The sequence below is a fragment of the Dromaius novaehollandiae genome, chromosome 10 (assembly GCF_036370855.1).
Source record: "Dromaius novaehollandiae isolate bDroNov1 chromosome 10, bDroNov1.hap1, whole genome shotgun sequence".
Classification (NCBI taxonomy): Eukaryota; Metazoa; Chordata; class Aves; order Casuariiformes; family Dromaiidae; genus Dromaius; species Dromaius novaehollandiae.
The window spans coordinates 9,417,614-9,432,430 of NC_088107.1; the positions used below are offsets into that span (position 1 = coordinate 9,417,614).

Genomic DNA, 14,817 nt, shown 5'->3' on the forward strand with positions numbered 1-14,817 from the left:
CGGGGGACGGGCGGGCGCTTCCGGGCGGGAATTTCGGGGCGGCGGAACCGAGGGCGGCGGCGCTCCCGGGCTCTGCCCGGCTCCTTCGCGGCCCCATGGCCCAGCACATCCTGGCGCTGGCGGCCGAGGAGGCCCCCGAGCGGCTCCAGGCGGCTCTGCAGAGCCTGGGGGAGGGCGAGGTGCGGCGCCCCGGGCTGGGCCGTGCGTGGGGCGAGGGGCGTCCCGGGGCGGGCCGGGCCCCCGGCGGTTTTGCCCAGCGGCCTGGGGTGAGGCGCGGTGAGGGCCCTGCCGCCGGGCCGGGGGGGCTCACGGCGTCCCCTTCTCTTTCAGCTGGGCGATATGGTGACGAAGCAGGCTCTGAAGGGAAGGGAGACGGCGGCTTTGCTGAGGGGGATCTTCAAAGGTGGGTGATGGCTGAGCTGTGTTTTCCGGGGGCGGCTGCTGCCCCAGCCGCGCTGCTGAGCCGGTTACCGACAGGCCAGCGGAGCAAGCGGCAGCAGTTCCTGCTGTGTGAGGAAGTGTCACTTTTGGTAAAAAACAGATAGCCAGGTATAACATAAGTATGACATCAATAAATGGATACCAGGGATAGGAAACTGGACTAATACACTTGTAACTAACTTGTGAGTTTGTGAGTGGGCTTTACTTTTGGGAGCCCTTAGGTGTCTGTGAGCAGAACTGAGCTGATCAGCTGAAACTTAACTGCCAAACTGGTTTCCCCCGAAATGTTGACACTTCCTGATGGTGGGCAGCAGATTGAGTGAGACAATAAGTATGATAATGGCAGAGACTGTTTCAGCTATTTTATCCGAGAGGTTTCCATTTCCTATGCTATATTCCTATGCCTATATCTGTTTTGTCAGATGGTCAAAACTAGGAGTTGAAGTTGGGTAGCAGGTTAGTCCTCCTGCTAATTTTGTGCCGTTTAGTAAGATGTTGTTACTTACATGATTTTTTCCCATTCTTTCTTTGTTGTCCTTATTTTCTTATTATAAGGTTCCCCTTGTTCCCAGGAAAGTGGTGTTCTCAGAAGGCTTATGGTTTACAAGCATTGTGTCCCACTAGTGGAGTCAGGGGATCTGCATTTGGCCAAGGCGTCGGAAATCATAGGACTGCTGATGCTGGAGGTAGATGCTCATTTGGGCTGGCTTTCTTGGGGTCTGCTGAGTATCCTTTAATATGTAGATTGAGACGCTTCATCCGAACGCTCAGGAAAATGAGTTATGTCCTATCCATGGATCTGCCCTGGACTAAGTTAGTTAATTTTGGAATTTGCTGGGTACATGTGATTATCATTGGATATTTGGACATAGACTCAACCCCCCAAACCTATAATTAAATTAACCTGACTTACTGCACAGTTCTGTAAAGGACATCATAAAACAGTGGGCTTGGGGGTGAATTCCCATCTTGTCTTATGAATGCCGCACTGTAAAACATTGCCCATTGCTGGGTCTGGTGATCATTTGGACATATATGTGGAATTCTCTTGTGTGCTACCTCAGGCTCTTGTATTATTGTATTTTCTACCAGGCTCGCCAGCTGCCAGGCCGTGCGTTGGCTGAACTTGCCACCCTCTTTGTTGATGTTATTAAAGGAGGCAGCCTATCTAATGGGAAATCCTTGGAGTTGTTTTCCACTGTTCTTACTGCATTGGCCAGTTCTAAGGAGTGCCTGGCTTATGGGAAAGGTAGCTCTGATCTTCTCCCTATCCTGTCCTCATTCCCTCTGGAATGTGCTCCTAAAAGACTTTTTGTTTTTTTTGAGGTGAGCTGAATGGGGAAGAACTTAAGAAACAGCTGATAAATACCCTTTGCTCCAGCAAGTATGTACATCTCTTCCCAGCTCTTCCATGCTTTAGTTTGCTTAAAAAGCAGTCAGTGCCTAGTCCTGTTTGTCTTTTTACAGAATTCCCTGTGGTATCATATGAGTGCTACCAGAATTAGAAGCATTCGTAGCCCCTTCATCCTCTTAGTTACATGGCAAAATGGTGTGTTTCATTCTGTGCTTTGAAAAGTGGCCAGCCTGACCTGGACATTACTTGCTCTGTCCTGTCCTGTTCTGCTCTGTCTGAATCTGTGTCCTCCACGACAGTGTCTTCTCTGGCTGGGAGGGCAAGGAAACACCTGGTTCCCAGATCTTGCCATATTGCTGCATGAATTGATCTTCGGAAGTGCTTGATTTTTTTTCTCCTTTCTAGATAGTTGTTGCGGGGGGCCAGAGCAGTTCAGAACTGCTCTAAGTCTGGGTGATTAAAAGGTAGCAGCGGTGACTTCTGTTGGAAATTTCATTTCGGAAAGGAACAGGGAAATGGTGGAACTGAGTAACTGTGTATAAGGAGAGCAGGGATCAATAATAATTCTGCTTGCTGCAGTGTTCTGAGGTATTTTTGTTTTACTAGGTGGGCTCCTCAGAGTGTCATTCATCTTGCCAACATGTTCAGGTAAGTTTTTTTTTTTTTTTTCCTCCAGCACTGTCATGTTTTTGTGCCACAGCCATCTCCATGCCCTGTTTCAAGTGCTGCTTGTAGAAAGTGTGAATAGTGAGTGGGTCTGTACCCTACTAGTACAGGCCTGTGGATGATTTCATTGATGAACATACAGATCAGATCCATTTTGATACAAAATACACCAGGGCAGGTGTGCTCTGGAGACAGCTCTGAGGCTAATGTTTTTCCCAACTTGTGAGAGCCTCTTCTTTAGTGGCTGTTCTGCTGCTTAGGAGCAGGCTTTTGTCATACTTTATTTTGTACACTTATGTTAAAAAATCTAGTTACTTCTCTCTTTGCATTAGTGCTTCCAAGGAAGACTATATTCTCTGGCTTTAATGTGAACTTCACCTATTTATCTCCTTTCTTAATGACCTCTGTCATACCAAGTGAGGGCACTAAAATCCTTCTGAAATCCTCTACTTATTTCTCATAAGAGTGTTACTGGTGTTCTTGATTAGACCTATGGAGCAGCCAATGTTCACGTGGATGCATGACTGTACTGGTTTTGCTCCTTGAGTGTAGTTGACTTTGGAATTGTGGCTTTTATTCCTTGCCTTGATAAATTAGTGGTGCACTAATGGACAAGCATAATGTGAGGGAGATGCAAGCACTGGAGGTTGGAATAGGATCCTAGGACAGTGGTTGTATATTGAGGGATCTATGGCAGCTGCTTTTGGTGAGGATCTTGGGGATCACTAGATGTCTGAACCATACGGCTCTTTGTCTAGTTACAGTTAAATCTGCAATTAGGTTCTGGAGGAAATTAATGAAAATGATTAAGCCTCATCTTTGATTCCACAGGGATGTCCCACTAACAGCAGAGGAGCTGCAGTTTGTGGTGGAAAAGGTCCTGAGGATGTTTTCCAAATTAGACCTCCAGGAAATTCCTCCTCTGGTCTATCAGCTGCTGCTGCTCTCTGCGAAGGTAAAAGCTCACATGAGATGGCCTTTCCTTAAGTGTGTATCATAGGAAAGAATATAAACAGATTGACCTACAGGCTGGACTTTGGGGAGGATTCTGATTGCTCCCAAACGGTGCTGTGGGGAGCAGGACAGAGCAAGACTTATTCAAGGTTTTTTTCCTAACTCCTAGCCTGAGGAAGCTGACTGAGGAAGATTCAGTCTTGTTCTTCCTAGTAGAGAACCATGACAAGGAACCTTTAGGAAATAAGGGATGAGCACAGACCCAAGAGATAGCAGAGAGGATTGTTTTCAACATTGCAGAATATGGATTCTCTCACTTTGGGGTTTACTCACTTCTAGTACAATAATAGCTCATGCAGTGTAACACTTCTGGGTTGTATTCTGGCTTGTACTGGAATTGTCTCATTTTTGTGTTCTTTCTGCAAGCAGAGGCTGCCAGTGATGTGATTGTCCTTCAGCAGGGTGATATGGCTCTCTTGCTTGCTTCGTTTTGTGACTGAGCAAAAATAAAAGTGATCCAGGCAGAGACAAATGACGTGTGTTACAAGAGGTCATTTTGATCCACTGGCCAAAATATAATGGTTTAAGTTTAGGAGTTTGAAAGCCCTCTGAATTGACTATAACATAAAGGAACTTTTCTAATTAGTAATAATAATTAAAAAACAAAAAGCTTCAAATCCAGCTTCTTCCAACTCTTTGATAAGTGCAATCAAAAGAAATATGCAAACTAAACCAGAGTCGCTTCATATGGAAATGAGCAGCATAGGAGCCCCACCAAAGCAATTTAAGAAAGGAAATAAAGGATAGTATGACATTTGTAATTGATGTGGGAATAGAGTGTATTTCTCTGGCATACTGCACAACATTCGGTGGCTTAATATAATATTCTGCCTTGCAGGGCAGTAAGAAGGCTGTTTTAGAAGGAATCATCAGCTTTTTCAATCAGCTGGATAAGAGACAAAAGGAAGAACAGAGGGCTCCGCAGTAAGTTCTTTTCCTGTCATCCTACCTGTGTATTTATAAATCACCCATGTTCTGCTCAGTGCTCCTTGAATGTGAACTGTCAAACCTTGCACAAGTATGTCCTTCTTGATACTTAAGAGATGGTTTATGATGTTGAATGGCTCTGTTTTTTTCTGATAAATCTTATAGATCAGTGGACCTTGAAGTAGCCACAATGCCCTTAGACCAGCTCCGCCATGTGGAAGGCACTGTTATTCTCCATATAGTTTCTGTTATCAACCTGGATCAGGACCTAGGCGAGGAACTAATCAGGCATCTAAAGGTAGGACAGAGATGGGGCAGGCACTGTACTTGAAGCAGAGCTTTTAAAATCAACTTAATTGCTTTTCTAGAGGAGGGATTTAATCATTTTTATGGTCACAGTCGTATTAACCTTAGCAAGTGCTATGTATGTTTGAAGAGATGTGTCCCTTTCTACTCCAAAACAGCAGTGTGATATCAGCATAATGGTGTCCTTGAAGTTGCAGGATGTTGCAATTGAAGCTAACAAGCTTTTTGACTGTTACTTGCTATTCTCTAGACTGAACAACAAAAGGATCCTTGTACAGCCCTGTGTCCCTTCAGTGTGGCTCTTTTGCTATCAGTGGCAGTAAAACACAGACTGCAAGAGCAGGTAGGTGTGTGATCAGTATGCAGAGAGCTTCCACGTAGATGTACGCAACAGTCCTTGTAAGGGGAGAGGAGGAATGGTCAGGTCATAGCCCCATCAGAATCTGGATGGAAAAGGCTTCGGAATACTTGTGAGGAGGGACAATTTCAGTTAGATCGTTGGTACGCTGTAGTATACTGAATACTAAAAGAGACCCTGGAGCAATATCAGAGTTCTCCAGAGTCATAATTCTTGTGAGCTGGTGGAGTAGGATAAGAAGAAAAGCAGTGTTATCTTTTTTTTAATGTTTTTAGCTCTATGGTGGCCACAGTCCAAAACTGTATGGCATGTGGCGGCAAGTTACCCTCCTTGAGGAACTTAGGGAGGCTGGTGTAACAGTCCTGAGAAATAAGTGAGTTGAGATTTTTGGCAGCCTGTGCTGGGACTTGTGCTTTGTCTGATGCCCTTACTGGAACTTACTCAAGACTATATAAATCCTATTTCAAAGATATTGTCCTCACTGTCACTGACTTTATATTCCAGATATTTGATTTCTTGAAAACATCAATTGTGAGAAGCTGCAAGGACATGCAGTTCCTTCAGGGCTCCAGGTTTCTGCAGGACTTGTTTCCTCAAAAGTATGATATAACTGCCATAATTCTGGAAGTGGTAGAAAACAGGTGAGTTGCTGACACATGTGCTCCAGCATGCTCAATGGACTTTGGGAGGGGGAGAGTTTCAGCCTTGCCAGAATGCCCTGGGATCCTAAATACTGCCCAAAAGGTGCCAGCGTGGAACGCTGTCAAAATCCAAAGCTTTTATTGTAGTTTTATATTAGTGAATTAAAAAAAAGAGGGATGCATCTGCCCTCCCCACCCCAGATCTCAGCATCCAGTGGTAAAGGGGACTAAACTGATCAGGAGCCTGTTTCTTAATGGGACAGCAGCTGACAGTATGAGTCATGCTGCCTGCTGTAGTTTGTGTTCTGATCAAGGGATAAGTGATAGGTTCACTGTTTGTTTCCCCTGACATGGTTAGGCCTTTTAAACAGCCAGGGGGACGGCTCTGTGATCTGTCATCAGTTGTCCTTTAGTTCGATGTAAGGATTTCTTCTCTCTTCCTTTCTGACTGGAAGACTCCGGATCTGTAGGGTATTTATGCCTCCCAGCTATAACCCGGTGTCATGTTTGGATGAGACATGAGTGCACGCTGTTCCCTGTAGGAAGGAAACCTTTGGACAGTAAAGGAAGTCTGATGGCTGGAGAACCAGGATTGCAAGATGTGTTGTGCCAAGCACCTGCCCCTCAGCTTAAACCCAGTCACAGGGTTGTGAGGGATGTCATCTCCCCAGGCCTGATCAGGCATCTCTTGCTGCTGCTTTGGATGCCGGCGTGACTGTGGAAGATTTTACTATTGACTGCTCTAATCCAAACTTCTTCCGTGATTAAGTTGTTTATTTCCTGGTCTGCTTAATGTTTTCCTCAGTGCATTTGGCTGGGACCATGTTACTCAGGGGCTTGTGGATCTTGGCTTCAGCCTAATGGAATCATATGAACCAAAAAAGCCGTTTGGAGGAAAAGTTGCTGAGACCAGTTATGGCCTTTCAAAAACGCCAGCCCAACAGGCTTGTAGACTCGGAGCGAGTATCCTGCTGGAAACCTTTAAGGTAGAGTACAGTTTGTAGAGTTTCCTTTGGGTGAAATTCTGTTTGTTCTTACTGTCTTTTGATAAATAGTGTCAAAACTTTGCCTGCTGTATCCATCATCTGTGAGTGCTTTACAAATGATACTAGTTTTAATCTCCTGTTTTCTCCTATCCAGCTGGAAGAGGTCTTCTTTATAAAGACTTAGTGTTCCATCTACTGTGATATTTGTGTAATCCCTATTACAGAATCTGAGAAACCACAGAGAAGGTAGAGAAATTGAAAAGTACAAAGAAAATCTGACGGAGCTGGGAATGAAACCAACATCTTTACTTAAGTGATAAATTTGCATCACGCAGATGACTTGCCCCAGTGTGTTCCTAGTGTATTGTGCACACCTCACTTATGTGCTGGCTCTGACTGGACTAGGATGAAATCTGAATCAGTCCATGTGAATATAGCTGAAGGGGGCTGCTGGCAACCAGTCCCACTTTACCTTTTAGATCTAGATTTGCTTTGTAGTAGACAATGCCTCTGTGCTCTGACATACAGCAGTATCTTAAATTTATGTGGGTTTTAAATTTATTTATTGTTCTTTCTCATTTCAGGTCCATGAGCCCATCAGAAGTGATATTCTCGAGCAGGTGCTGAACAGAGTCCTCACAAAAGCAGCTTCTCCTGTCAGCCACTTCATAGGTAACAGGAAAAAGAGAGAAATGTGTCCTGTTCTGTGGGCACTCAGAACGTGGCTTCTCAGAACAAATTCCTGCTGAAGTGACCTGAAGCCAAGAAAATCAGTTGTTCCTTCCTCTCTCCCACTGAGCAGTCAGCTACCTCAGATCACCTTGCGTTTATCGCTGGATGAGAGCGTGTGTGCAGGCAGTTGCCATGGAACAGCTGACGCACAGATATCCGTCAGTAACTTGTTACGGGTTCCTAGCCTTGTGATCCTCCTCACCCTTGGGAAGGTGCTTGGGAGTCCCTAGGGCTGCTGAGATGCCTGTGCTGCAGCCTTCTCTTATACCTCAGTGCCCTCTGGTGGGGTAGCAGGGTTGTGGGTGTGTTGCACTCTGTGCTTGCAGAAGATCTCAGATTGTCAATGCTTATCTCATTATGACCTCTCCATTTAATGCAAGGGTTTCAATTATTCTATAATCGTTATTCCTACAAGAATCTCTTGCCCTATTCCTTAATGTAGACCATTTTTTGCCCTTGGTAGCACGTGCTCCTTTTGCCATTTTATTTTTCAGACTTGCTGTCCAATATTGTTGTGTCTGCTCCTCTTGTGCTTCAGAATTCATCCTCCAAAGTCACAGAGACCTTTGACAACTTGTCCTTTCTGCCCCTCGATACAGTGCAAGGGCTGCTCAGGGCAGTACAGGTAAAGCACTGCATTTCCTTGTGAATATCCTTGTTAGCTTAGTTCCAATGATAGCTCTAGGCCACAGTTATATGCTTGGACTAATAACCTTTCTTGTAAAATAAGCCATAATGCTCTGCTGTAGGTTCTTCAGAGTAGCATGGAACTGCTCTTGAAGTATGGATCTATATGTGCCCTCTAGCAAAAAGCATACAGTACAGGAGCTGCTCTGTGCTTACCTTTCATCTGGAAGATTCCCAGATGCTACTCAGTATAGAAATCTATGTATATAGTGTTCAGCTGAACAGCTGTGGCTGTCGCTTTGACTTGTCTCCATCTAAGCTCCATGTCAGTATTTCTCTTCTCTTGGTCTGGAATATTGCCCTGGGGTTAAACTTCTACCTTCCTGGCCCAACCAGGGGACTATAGTTCTTTCCCAGACCCTTACATCATATTCTCGCTAGCCTGCTAAGGTGTGTTGCTGTTATAGCTTTCTGGGTTTTATTTTATATGGTTTTAAAAATACTTTGTGTTTCCTGCTATATTGATAACAGTGTTGGAAATGTAAGACCAGATGGGCCTGGGGAAGTTGAGCTCACATACACCCGGGGCTTGGCATGCGTGAATGCTTTTCTCTCCAAAGTATCTGTTCCTTTGCAGCCCCTGCTCAAAGTCAGCATGTCAGTGAGGGACTCCCTGATACTTGTTCTCCAAAAAGCTATCTTTTCCAGGTAAGCTGGGAAGGTTTCTGCAACTCATGTACATTTTTAGACCTGAAATAAATTTTGCTGTTTTGGTAATAGTTGTCGTGCTATGTTCTTCCCAGAAGAAAGTGGTGACGTTTCCTTCTCCTTTAGCCTAGGACCGTAATGCAATCACAGCTCTATCCAATGAGACAAAAATCCCACCCCCCCCCAGCTGGGTGGGTCTTGGAAATTCAGAAAGCTATTGGTAATTTCAAATAAGGTGACAAAAACAGTTCCAGTGTGTGTCTACACAGCTGACTATGTCCAGATGCTAGGGAGAGTCCAGAAGGAACCACTGACTCAGAATGCTGAGCTGCCACCTTTCCTCTGATCCTTTACTAAGTGGTAGAAAAGTAGGCTTGTTGTCTTGGTAATGCTTTGAGCAATACATCCTGCTGTCTTCATAATGCTGTGATCATAGACTGGATTTTGTTGAGCAACGGCTGCCTGGTTATGAATACCAAATTCATAATTTATAATTATTATTCAATGCAAGGGACTTGGTCTTGGGAAAAGATCTGCGGTTTCAGTGAGCAAAGCAAACTACTAGCTTTTTGTTAAGAATTTTCCAACTCTGAGAAGTACAAGAGTGCTGTGAGAAGCTCCTTTTCAAGTTTTCACGGGTCACTTAATGCTTGGGTCTCTGTCTGGGTTTCTGGCGAGGGCAGAAAGGAAATTGAATGCTGTGAGAGTGAAGAGCTAAGGAGTTCCCAGCAAACTGCTGAGCTCTTAACTGCCTGGGACTGTGTTGCTGTCCTGAGAAATGCAGTTCCATTTGGCCTGTTCACTCTGTATTTGTGGACTCTTTTTCATAATTGAGTTGGTCTTCTTTCTTCTTCTGAGCTTCTTGCTTCTGTTTTTCCTTAAGCTGTTTTTTTTTCCCCCCTGACTGACAGACAGCTTGATGCTCGTAAAGCTGCAGTTGCTGGCTTTTTACTTCTGCTGAGAAATTTCAAGGTTCTGGGCAGCTTGTCCTCTTCCCAGTGCAGCCAGGCCATTGGTGCCACTCAGGTGAGTGCTGTTCTACATCCCTGGTGCAGATGTGTGAGACAGTCTCATGTTTCATGTGCACTGTTTGAAACATTTCAGTGTGGAGTGTTTCCCCCAAATCAAAATATAACCCAGTAAGGAGTAGTGCTGGAGGGAAAGTTTTTGGAAATGCAATGTGCAAAGGAAAGCTGGGGATGTAGCCTCTCAGAGGTGCTGTCTTTTCCAGCATCAGTATGCTGTGGAGCATTCACACTGCTCCATGATGATGGTGCAGAGCCTGACAGCATGCTGAGGACTATCACAATGATTGTTTAGGGGTCAGGCCCCTAATCACCTTCCTTCTGTGTTGCGATATTTGAGAATTGTAACCAGTATAATGTGACTGATCTTCCCTCCCAGGTCCAGGCAGATGTTCATGCCTGCTATAATTCTGCAGCTAATGAGGCCTTCTGCCTTGAAATCCTGGGCAGCCTGAGGCGATGTTTGAGCCAGCAAGCGGATGTCCGACTCATGCTGTATGAGGTAAACACAGATCCTTCAATCTCCTTTTAAAAAACTACTAGCTTTTCTGTAGTCTGGTTCTATTGTAGCTCTGGGTCAATAATCACCATGTTATTGTGGAAAAGGATCCCTCATCTTAATTATGTTCTTCATGGGACACACGTACTTATCTCAGGGACTTTTTTTTTCTTCCAGTTCTCCTGCTTCTCTTTATTTTGGACTGTTCTAAGCCTGAAGGCATTCATGTATCTTCCTTGTTTGATGCATTGCTTGACGGTAAAAGTGTGTCAGTCTCTTCTCCTTTGGTGTGGCCCAGGGAATGGAAAGCATATTTGGTGCCCAGTGGAGAGTAATGTTGTAACAGGCATTGGAATAGGAGTAGTGTTGCTGGGAGTTAATGATAGACTTCAAAGAGAGGGCCCTGGCAGGAGAGTACGGGGGAATTTCCTTAATGACTTCATAAGGGATCTGCCTTCTCCCTTCCTTTTGCAACTTCTCTAATGTATATTTTGTGACAAAGGGCCTAATATAGAGAGCAATTTGCAGGTGCGTATCTTAGCTCCTGAGGTAACTAATTCTTTGAGGAAAGGAAAACTCCTTAGGTCAGAGAGATTTTTGTGTTTTTCCTTGACTTGTTTGGACTGACTTTTGGTGAGTTGTGAGGTTTTGATATGCTTGGTGTCGCTACAGGTCTTGCACTTGTTTCATCTGTCCACTGAAATTTCTCTGACTAAAGGGTTTTTGCCGCCTCCAGTTTGCCCACTGGGTTGTTTTGCCTTTGAACCAGGATTGCACAGTTTGAAGTTGGATCTAGTGCTAGTGTTAAATAGCATGGAAAGTCACTCTGGGCTTGATGCCACCACTGCTAGGGAGATGCAGCTTGTGAGAGGGCCCCTGTGAGGAAATTCATACTCTTTGTGGTTCATACCATCTTTCTGCTGTGCCTTTGCTTTGCCAGGTATGGGGCTTTACACTGAGCACACTGTTACTTGCTTGTGATTACTTGCAGTGCCAAAGGGTTGTTGCCGTCTTGTGATGCAAACCTGTTGTGCATGTGGTTATTTTCCTTTGTCGTGTAAGCCAACCTGTCCTTTCTTCCCGTCTTCAGGGTTTTTATGATGTCCTTCGTAGGAACTCCCAGCTTGCCAGTTCCGTAATGGAAACACTCTTGTCCCAGGTAAAGTACCACTCTGTGACATGCCTGCAGAGGGCTCTAAGAATTCTGGACTGCAACCAGGATAACAAACAATTTAGGTTAAATATCAGGAAAAAAGCATCCTTGGAGTGAAAGGGAGAGAACTAAAGTGCTGCGGCAATCCTACAGGGAGGTGTTAGAATCCCTGCTATGCTCAGACAGTAAGCTAGGTAAACATCTGTGGTGAGCAGTTCACATCCTATCTCGGATGGAAGAGCAAGGATCTCTTGGAGCCCCTTCCAGTCCTTCAGTTCTGTGATTGAGATGCATGCAGCCCAGCAAAGTGCTTTGTGTGCTCTGTCTTTCTTAGCTGTGCACAAGTTATCCTCCCCTACTTTCCCAAGGATGTGTGCTTACATAGTAATTATCGTTGCCGTCCGCCCATAGGGAAGGTATCCAAGTCCGTGTAGGATCTAGGAGGATTAACTCATCCTCCAACATGCCATGTTGCTCATGGCAACAAGACAATCACATTTCCTCAATCCATTGGACAGATTGTGCTTTCTTTGAGACAAGTAATTTTCTTCCCTTTAATCATCTGTAGAGTTCACGCTGACTAATTCCAGCTTTCCCAGCCATGCCAGTATAGGGTCTGAGAAGGGAACAAGAACAGAGCCAAGGCAGCTTCTAGGTATTAGAACGCACTTAATGGGAACTTGATGTAAATGTATACAATTTTATAGCATTGTTATATATAACTTGCCCTATTCATTTCTGATCCTGTATCAGTACTTGGAGCATATCTCCTTCCTGTGGGGTGCCAAACAGCCAGGAATTTGTGCAAACATGGCCTCATATGAACTTGTAGTGCTAAGTGTCGCCTCCATATTTGTCTGCATCCCCAAGTTAAGAAGCTGGATATCATAACAGGGCCAAGCATTCAGCATGCGTGCAGGGGAACAGGAGTGGTTACTGATCCTTACTGATTAAAAAAGGACAGATGACACTGCAGGTGAAACGCAAGTGATGTTGCATGTTGAAGGAACACAAGAGCAAGCGGTTAGATTGACCTATCATGCTGGCCAAGAGGCCCATGAGCAACTAAACAGGGGATTTTAGTTACTAATACAGCAGATGCCATGGCTCGGGTACATGTATGGTCCCATTATCATAGTGCCAGTTTTCCCTCTGTGGAATGGAGTACAAAGTTCTTTCATGTTCTGTATGGAAACAACCCAAGAGGTTCAGTTACTAAGTAACTGGTTATTTTTATTTCTTGTTTGTGTGACAGATGAAGCAATATTACTTACCCCAACCAGACCTACTGCCCCCACTGAAACTTGAGGGATGTATTATAGCTCAAGGAGATCAAGTCTTTCTGCAAGAACCGCTGGTAAGAGCTATACAGGCTGGCCACAAATGCAAACTCCTCTGTTTCATAGGTTTGTAGTTGTGCTCCTACATGAGTTGAGTATCTTGTGTTTCTTCACTCCCTCCTAGCTTGGAGCAATTGTTTTAATGATAACAGAACTGGGCATCTCATCCCTGTCTCAGGTTATCCACTAGAGTTCTGTCTGTGAAGTGATTTGGGGGACTAGTGTGAATAGTGCTCTAGGAATAATGTAGTTCTGTTATCCTCTATTGTGCTAACCCTATTTTTTTCTTCCATCAACTTAATTCTAAACAGAATAGTAGCACTGTGTGTGTGTGTCTGGGGGAAAAGGAATCTGCCCTTTGATCTTGCTCCTTTGATATTTTTGGACATGAGATCTCAATGATTCCTAGGATTTTCAAGAGAACAAATTCAAATTCATCACTTTGTTGTTCCCTAAGGAAGCTTCCGTGCTGTGCTGCAATAGCACACCCAGGAAGGGAGCAGACACGTCAGCTAGAGTGAGGGCTGTTTTGGAAATTCCCTCTCCATCTCCTTCAGCAGTTGAGGTAGCTGGGTTGCAGGAGTGGGAGCTAAGCCTGTACATCCTGTATAGGCAAGTTCATGCATGTAACATTGTCTGAAAACCTTTATTAGAACTGGGTAACTGTTTGTAGGATTACAGAAAGTCTCTTCTGGGAATGAGACATGCTCTTGAGACCCATACGACCCTCTGAAGGCAGCTATGGCCCTTTGCATCCAACTATAATAGTCTAGCCTGTGGCGTGGGACAGTCTGTTCTGCTTCTGCCAGTGACCTCTAGCTAGAAGGCTGAATGTGTGACTGTGCGGCTGCTTCCTTCAGGCCCATCTGCTCAGCTGTATCCAACACTGTCTAGCCTGGTATAAGAGCACTGTGCATCTACACCAAGGAGTGGAAGATGATGAGGAGGAGGAGGAGGAGGACGTGGGATTTCAGCAAAATTTTGAAGAGATGCTAGATTCTGTCACACGACGAATGATCAAGAGTGAGCTGGAAGACTTCGAACTGGTAAAATCAGATTTTCAGTTTGACTTGATGGAAGAAGACACTGAGTTCTTGTCAGGTGTTGAAAAGGTTTTTCACTTATTTTTGCTTGTCATCTTAGGATAAATCAGCAGATTTTTCTCTGTCTTCTGGTGTGGGTGTGAAGAATAATATCTATGCCATCTTGGTGATGGGAATCTATGAGGTCCTGATTGAGTACAATTTCAACATAGGGAATTTCAGGTAAAACATCAAATCTTGCCCTTCAGCACTAGCTGTGCTATGCTGTGCCTAGCTCTTCAGGGTACAGGGGAGACACTCTTTGCAGATACAGGAAAATATTGCCAACATGGAAACAGAATGTTGCTTTCCTCGTTTGTGTGCCTTCGGCACAGACCTGCACAGAACCTTGGGGAACGTCTTTCTTTTGAATGTCATTGTGCGTTGCAGGAGATGTGATGTGACATTTTGTAGAAGGGCAGATCAAGAAGGAATGGATAGGATATACCCTGTCTGGGAGGCAGGGAGGTGTTGTATGTCATGGTTATATCATCTAGAAAGTGTCTTTATGTAATTTGCAACTAAAGGTTCAAGTGGGGAACCAGTAAGACTGGATTTCCTCCATTAATGCTTTCTGTTGTTTTGTTGCAGTAAGAACAAATTTGAGGATGTCCTAGGTCTGTTTACATGTTACAACAAACTGTCTGAAATCTTGAAAGAGAAAGCTGGAAAGAACAAATCTATCTTAGGCAACAAAACTGCTCGGAGCTTCCTGTCCATGGGTTTTGTATCTACTCTGCTTACAGCTCTGTTCAGGTGAGAAGCTGTCACAGCTGCAGTAGCTTAAAGGCCTACCCACAAGCCATTTTCATGGTGTCTGCATGCTGGCTGTCTTGTGCTCCACATGCACAGCACAGATGTTTCATTTCTGTACAAAGCCTGTGAGGTAACAGCACTCGTTGTCTGGAGAGCATCATAGCCCAGGCAGAAATGGTAGCCATGCAGTTAGTGACACACC

At 44.7% G+C, this 14,817-nt stretch overlaps 1 protein-coding gene across 3 annotated transcripts in view; it reads left to right on the forward strand.

Moving 5' to 3' along the window:
- FANCI (FA complementation group I) overlaps positions 1-14,817 on the forward strand; it is a 26,140-nt gene continuing 11,323 nt past the window's right edge. For all 3 annotated transcript variants that reach the window (XM_064517240.1, XM_026121272.2, XM_064517241.1), the window contains exons 1-22: positions 1-179; positions 331-403; positions 997-1,127; positions 1,534-1,690; positions 1,768-1,825; positions 2,402-2,443; positions 3,293-3,416; positions 4,314-4,399; positions 4,568-4,700; positions 4,959-5,051; positions 5,571-5,707; positions 6,513-6,693; positions 7,278-7,365; positions 7,920-8,050; positions 8,690-8,760; positions 9,672-9,786; positions 10,165-10,287; positions 11,375-11,443; positions 12,693-12,794; positions 13,638-13,823; positions 13,921-14,042; positions 14,451-14,615. In XM_064517240.1, coding sequence (XP_064373310.1) covers positions 96-179; positions 331-403; positions 997-1,127; positions 1,534-1,690; positions 1,768-1,825; positions 2,402-2,443; positions 3,293-3,416; positions 4,314-4,399; positions 4,568-4,700; positions 4,959-5,051; positions 5,571-5,707; positions 6,513-6,693; positions 7,278-7,365; positions 7,920-8,050; positions 8,690-8,760; positions 9,672-9,786; positions 10,165-10,287; positions 11,375-11,443; positions 12,693-12,794; positions 13,638-13,823; positions 13,921-14,042; positions 14,451-14,615 — 2,471 coding nt within the window. In that variant the 5' untranslated portion in view covers positions 1-95. The remainder of the gene's footprint in view (positions 180-330; positions 404-996; positions 1,128-1,533; positions 1,691-1,767; positions 1,826-2,401; positions 2,444-3,292; positions 3,417-4,313; positions 4,400-4,567; positions 4,701-4,958; positions 5,052-5,570; positions 5,708-6,512; positions 6,694-7,277; positions 7,366-7,919; positions 8,051-8,689; positions 8,761-9,671; positions 9,787-10,164; positions 10,288-11,374; positions 11,444-12,692; positions 12,795-13,637; positions 13,824-13,920; positions 14,043-14,450; positions 14,616-14,817) is intronic.